The sequence below is a fragment of the Kryptolebias marmoratus genome, linkage group LG11 (genome assembly GCF_001649575.2).
Source record: "Kryptolebias marmoratus isolate JLee-2015 linkage group LG11, ASM164957v2, whole genome shotgun sequence".
NCBI classification, from domain to species: domain Eukaryota; kingdom Metazoa; phylum Chordata; class Actinopteri; order Cyprinodontiformes; family Rivulidae; genus Kryptolebias; species Kryptolebias marmoratus.
This window is the reverse complement of record NC_051440.1, coordinates 2,374,989-2,381,475: the sequence shown is the minus strand read 5'-3', so window position 1 is coordinate 2,381,475 and position 6,487 is coordinate 2,374,989. Positions and strand designations below refer to the sequence as shown.

The 6,487-nt window shown below is 39.1% G+C and overlaps 1 protein-coding gene across 2 annotated transcripts in view; it reads left to right on the top strand.

The window, feature by feature from the left end:
• Positions 1-6,487, top strand: part of LOC108229493 (mixed lineage kinase domain-like protein) — a 29,512-nt gene that overhangs the window by 7,343 nt on the left and 15,682 nt on the right. Inside the window, exons 5-10 of one of the 2 annotated variants that reach the window (XM_037978324.1) lie at positions 703-803; positions 888-1,023; positions 3,549-3,633; positions 4,368-4,513; positions 4,812-4,861; positions 5,140-6,481. In XM_037978324.1, the coding sequence (XP_037834252.1) occupies positions 703-803; positions 888-1,023; positions 3,549-3,633; positions 4,368-4,513; positions 4,812-4,861; positions 5,140-5,186 (565 nt within the window). In that variant the 3' untranslated portion in view covers positions 5,187-6,481. Of the gene's footprint in view, positions 1-702; positions 804-887; positions 1,024-3,548; positions 3,634-4,367; positions 4,514-4,811; positions 4,862-5,139; positions 6,482-6,487 lie in introns of those variants that run through there. The other variant, XM_037978323.1, reaches the window with a different exon arrangement.

Here is a 6,487-nt window from a genome sequence, read left to right as displayed (position 1 = left end):
GATCTCATGTCCCAGGTGGTCGATGTTCTGTTGTAGCTTTGTATTGTCCACTTTCAAAACAGTCTTCAAATCGTCAATGGCCTTAAGTATTCCTTCCGAGTCCATGTTTGCTGCAGCGCTCTGAGCTCCCACAGTAGCCACGTTGTCGTTAGCTTGATTCGAGCGCGTGTTAGCTTTCGCGACCGGAGTACCTTTATCCTGAGTTTTAGGCATTTTCATAGGTTTTTTGTGGCTCGATGTGTTTCTCCTCCCGTTCATATGTTATTTTGTCGAGATAGCGAGCATATTAGCGAGTTCTGAACGGGAGTTTTTGATGCTAAGGTGGGAGAGAGGCTCTGACGCAGCCGTCTACTCCATTTGCTTCCAGAAGTCCAGGCCAAATCCTTTTAATGCTGACCTAAAGAAAGGACCAGTTCCAGTCATTTGTGATCAATAGCAGGAAGATAATAGGCTTTGTCAAGTTTTAAGACATTTTGAACCTTTATCATCACTTGTTAACAAATCACATTGTGTTCTCTGTGACTTTTCACTCAGTTTGAGATGTTGGCTTTTATTTTATATTGTATAATCATTCCACACTAGAAAAATGATTCAAATAAATCATTAAAAATACTAAATGAATCCAGCAAGCCTGTGATGGGTTCTAACCATAACTGTGTACAACACACTGTCTCCATAAGCAAACACTTTGTCCACATGCAGGGATGTAAAGTCTATTTTTGATACGGAAGTTGACACCATGAAACGGTTTGAGTCACCAAATATCCTGCGAATGTTTGGCATCTGCATCCTGGATGAGAACAGTGAGTATCTGTTGCACAAGATTCACATATGCCTGATATTTTTTAAATAACAGAAATATGATGCCTTCTTCTGATTGCCTGTAGCACCGAAACCTCAGTACCTCATCATCATGGAGTACTGTGAAAAAGGAAGTCTGCGAGATGTTCTGAGTTCGAAATGTGAACTGTCTTGGGCCAAGAAAGCTTGCATGTGCCTGGATGCTGCACAGGGACTTTATCGGTAAGCCCGCAGTGACTTGTCTGTTTTTTATCTTTACTTACAGAAAAATTCAAATAATTTTTCCATTTTCTTCACGTTCTTTTATAAATCTAATTAAAACATTGGATCTTATTCTCAGGAGAGACCTTTTTCAATAAGCATAAAAGATAAAAATTTAGATAGCAATACAGTAAATACAGTACATACTGCAACTGAACAAAAGAATTATACAAAAGCAGGACCCAGCATTTCGTGAAGGAATGCATATCACCCGCCACCTTTAATGTTCCTGTTTTAAACTAAGATCATCTTTTGATGAAGAGATAGTTATAGCTGTTATGGTCAAAACTTGTAAGTGACATTATGCATGATCTCATGTGATTTTGGGATATCTTGTATGATTTGTTAGCACTGAAAGTATGTCATGTGAATGACTCTCAGCTACTACCACATCAAATTTCAGATCAGTGTCTAAAATTGTGGTGGCCATCTTTAAAACATTGATTTAATAGTTAATCAGTTGTAGATGTTCATCCACTAATCAGTCTGAGAGTTTCATTAAAATCTGTCTTGTGGGTCATGAGATATTTTGGTAACATACAGACACAGTTTACTTTAAAATTTAATATCAAAATTGAAAACAAGTAGCACTTGAAGAACGTGTTTTAAAATTGCTCTGAGCTACTTCCACACCAAATATTTGCTCAATATCTGTCAAACTGTCTGAATTTTAGCCGTTTTTGTTTCCTCAGGTGAAAACGCGGTGGAGATCATCAAGAATTGGGTTGGTTCCAAAATCTTATCAGTTGTAGATGCATATCCAACGAACCTGAAAGTTTTATTTACTCTGTAAAGGACGTTATGCTTTTGGTAGTTTTGGTTTGTTTGTTTGTCTATCAGCAAGATTACTTTAAAGCTAATGAACAGATTTTGATGACATTTTCAGGATATCTTGGGGTTGTCACAAAAAAGAATTTATTAAATTTTGGTGGTGATCTGGATCACAATCCTATCAGAGGTTTTCTCTCTCTAGTTAAAATATATTATGCCAACACTACAGACAAAAAAATACACATGCACATAGACATGAGAGAAAACATTACTGTTCCACTTTCACTTTGTGGCAGCAGGCAATAATGATTCAGATTGCCCTCATTGCTGGGGATTGTGCTTCTCTTTAATTTTTCATTCTGCCACTGATTTCTTACAAGTTTCTCACAGTTTTGACTAGTCCCGAACAGTCAAAATCTGGTGAGATACTGTCTTTAGGAAAAAATTATGAACCACAACGGGTTTTTTTTAAACTCCTAGAAAATGGTCATTTGATATAGATTTACAAATAATTAAGTTATGGAGCCAACCCAATTCAAGATAACCGCCACAGCTAATCAACATTAGCCATCACAAAAATGGCTATAACTTATTCAATTTTACAGATATTGAGCTAAAATCTGATGTAGTAGTAGCAGTAGCAGGTCATCCCCAACACATACTAACTGATTGTACAAGATCTCTGTTTAAAACTTTGACAAGGCAATATGCATTCCTTCAAGTAATGGTACTTTTTTATTTAAAAAATGTATTTATTTGTGTCACAGTTTTTGGTGTTTTGTAGTTCTTGTTTTGCTTTGTTTGTCTTTTGGATTTGTGTTCATGTCTTGTCACTTTCACCAGTAGTTTTCCGGTTCATGCCTACCACGCCCACCTCACCTGTTCCTTGTTGTGTGTCACAGCTGCAGCCCATAATCATCTTTCCCTCTGTCTTTAAAACCGGTCTCTGTTTTGTCACTTGTCACTGGGTCATTCTGTTCCTCTTGTTCATGTCATGCTTGTTGCCGTCCTCGTTCCATGCCTTGCCTCGTGTTTCTGGATTTTTGTTTAGATTTTTGCTGCCACGCCAGCCTTTTGTTTTTGTTATATTTTACTTTAATAAATTAGTTTTCCTTTTGTAAAATGAGTCTGCGTTCTGGGTTCGCCTCCACCCCCCCACCCCATGACAATTTGTTTGTTTTGTGTGTGTGTGTGCTGAACCAAATGATACACACATGTCCGAAACCGAGACATGACACCTGAACAGGAAGATTTTTTTTATGAACTGTTTCTTCCTTATTTGCCACCAAACACGAAGTAACAGACGTGAAGTCAGAGAGGCAGAGACACTCATGGCCCTTGATCCAGACTCAGGCCAGAGCACTGCCAAAGAGCAAAGATTGCAACCTAAATTTTATTCTAAAACTTTATTTATTTTTTTGATTATTACTTTTATTATCTCCTGCTATGTTTTTCCTTTCAGGTGTTTAGTTAAATTTAGGCATTGAAGCTATCTGGTATTCAGTACTACCTTAAAGTCCAATAATATTGACTGCCATTAAGTGCGGACTCCAAAACATTTCTATCTCTAATAGATGAACAATTTTAAAAAGCTAAAAGTTTCTATAGGTGTCATCAGCTGTTTTATAGGTGTCATTAGGAAATTATTCAAATTTTGATGACAGATTGAAGTTTATGAATAAAATTCAGTCATAAGCAATGATTTTGTCTCTTAGGTTGCACCTGACTGAGGAAAAAAGTAAAGTTCACGGGAGCATTACCAGCAGCAAGTTCCTTGTAGATGCAAACTACAGAGTCAAGGTACTGAAGCCAAACATGCTGGGATATCTGCAGTCCAGCTCTAGGAAGTTTAACCAAAGGCAAATGGATTTTTCTTTCTTTTCTTTTTCTTTTTAATGATTATTTAATAAGGATAATCTTTAAAATAATTTTTGGTGTTTGTTTCTACTGCTGAAAGCACTGATCAGCATCTAAAAAGCAGTGCTGTCTCAGCACCAACTCTGAGCTAAATCAGACCAAAAAAGACTCACTTTTCATGTTAGATGCAGGCAGTGAAAGCATACATGGAACGCCATAACCAAGTGGCTGGAATAGTGTACAAGAATATCTGTGCCAAGTATAGACTGGAAGTCCTACAGTCAAAATATGAGACATGTTGGCTGTCTGGCTGTGAAAAATCTGAATGGTTCTTTGCTGGATTTTATAGAACCAGTTAAAGACTGACTCTAGCACCAGCTTTGTTCTAACAGTGGAACTGCATATAAAAAAGTTTTAAAAGATGTTTTGCTTTTAATGTCAGACACCAGTTTTATCAATTCAAACTGAAGGCTGTGAAACTGCAAATGTCTGCATTGTGTTGGGTTATTGCATGCAAATCAATCTCCCTCCCAAGTCTGAGGGGTTTTGGGGGTATTTGTTAGTCCATTTGTCTTTGATTCAACTTGCTAGGATTATCAGATCTTCCATCACAGAGAATTACACCAACTTCATTCAGTGATCAGCACTATACCGTCAAACTGTCATTGTTATTTCAGCTGGGGGGGTTCGAATTGGCAAAAACAGAGACGTCACTGCGAAAAACGTCAGAAAAGGACAAAAACATCACATCGCTGTGCTACTCATCTCCTCAGCTGCTAAACAACATTCACCACGTCTACAACAAAGAATGTGAAATGTACAGGTCAGCATAACTCACTATGTGCTGGTAAAATCTGTATGTAGTGGTTAAAATGTTCTGCAGGTTTTTTTATCTGGTCCTTTAGCTGAGCATGGGTTCTCAAATGCTCAAAGGTATTTACAAGGCTGAATGCATTTATTCCATGTGCCATTTTCATTCATTTGGCTCTGTTGTCTTTGAGCAAAAAAAAAACGTGTGCTAGGTTAACTTGCGTTTCTAAAACTGACAACCTGTTTTAATAATAGTGAAATAATTTCCCATTTTGTGAAATAATCAAAAATGGTCTGTCCTTGTCTTTCAGCTTTGGAATAGTCCTGTGGGAAATAGCAACACGTAAGAAACCTTTTGAAGGTGTGTATGTCTGTCTAAAACATCTAATTATTTTTAATAACTTACATTTATTACACTTAATTGCAAGGTTCCACGAACACCATGTTCGAGCATAGGGTGGTCTAATTATGGACCACTATGCTTGACCATGGTATGCTTATAACACAAAAGTGCAACAATAGACCACTGCTCTGATTCAGATCAGGGGGTCCAGTTGTTCCAATCACTCCATCTTTGCCTACAGAGGCATTAAAGTTCTTCAGGAGAACAACGAAATGCTCAAAATGCACTCCTTCTAGGACACCATCCAGAAACTCCAAGACGGCTGGGTAATCTGAACTACTGATTGGTAGATAAGCACAAACAACAGTCAGAACCTTCTCTCCTCCAGTTTGAAGCCGCACCCTTCTATAATACTAACCCACAGAGAGGAAACACTCTTGTTCACTGGGAAGAGCCTCAAGAGCAAGGTGTTCAGCTTATCCTCTCAGCCACCTGCCACTTCTTCCCTGGACAACTCGAAAGCAGGAGAGAGTCCAGCTCCTGTCCAGGAAGGGCACACCTCCACACTGGAGTGATAACAAATAGTGAAGCTGAAGGCTGAAGGAGGAACAGCTTGTCCTGCTCGCTCTCGTCCTTACTGATAACTGATAACTTTGCCTGTGAATTATTTTTAAAGTCACAATTTTTATAATTATATTTACATTATCAACATCATTACTGGATTACTCCAAACCTAAGGACTGGGAGATTTTCTCACTTTTATTTTTATTTTTACCTTACTTTTCTTCACCTCCAAGTTGAACTAGGGCAAAATGCCCCCGTTCGACCCCAAGGACATTAGCAGTATTCTACAAAGACTTCAGTTTTTAGAAATAAAGATTCAACGGCTGGAGGTGAACTTTGAGATCAATGCTACCTGTGGAAATGAAACAACTCTTCCTCAAATCAGCGGAGAGGTCGTACACCCCGCACCAAGCAGCTCGCCCTGGATCACTCAGGGCGCCAAGCCGAAACAAAAGTCTCACACCGCAGATCCCATGAGACGACTAACGGGGAGAACCCCTCACCTGGACGAATCAGCATGACCGGCTCTGAGCCGTAACCCACCGTCAACTTCAACTCCTGCTCCACCAAAGAATAGCAAACAAGCAGCTGGAACCAAAATGGCACCATGGACCACGCTCCCAAGGACAAAGCGACCAGCCCAAGCCTCAAAACATTCCAACTCCGTGGGAATCCCACTGAAAAACAGATTTTCTGCACTCCAGTCTGAGCCTCTGAGTGAAAACCCACCTTCAAACATCAACAGTGAGGCTAGACCAACACATCCACCCCCCAAAGCTCCGAAGGGCAAAGTGACCACCAGGAAATGAAAGGTATGCCAAGAGTACTTATTATTGGAGATGAGGCAGTAAATGGAGTCAGTCATATTTGCAACCCCAAGAAAACGAAAGTGGTTTCTTTTCTTGGTGACACTGTATCTGATTTGACTCGCAAAGTGCTCTCTCTAGCCAATGATCAGCCAAACATTGAGACTTTAGTTTTGCATGTTGGAGCCAACGATCTGGCAAAGCAAAAATCTGAGATTCTGAAAAAGGACTTTAATATTCTTCTGGACACTATGGGAAAATTAAAAATGAAGTT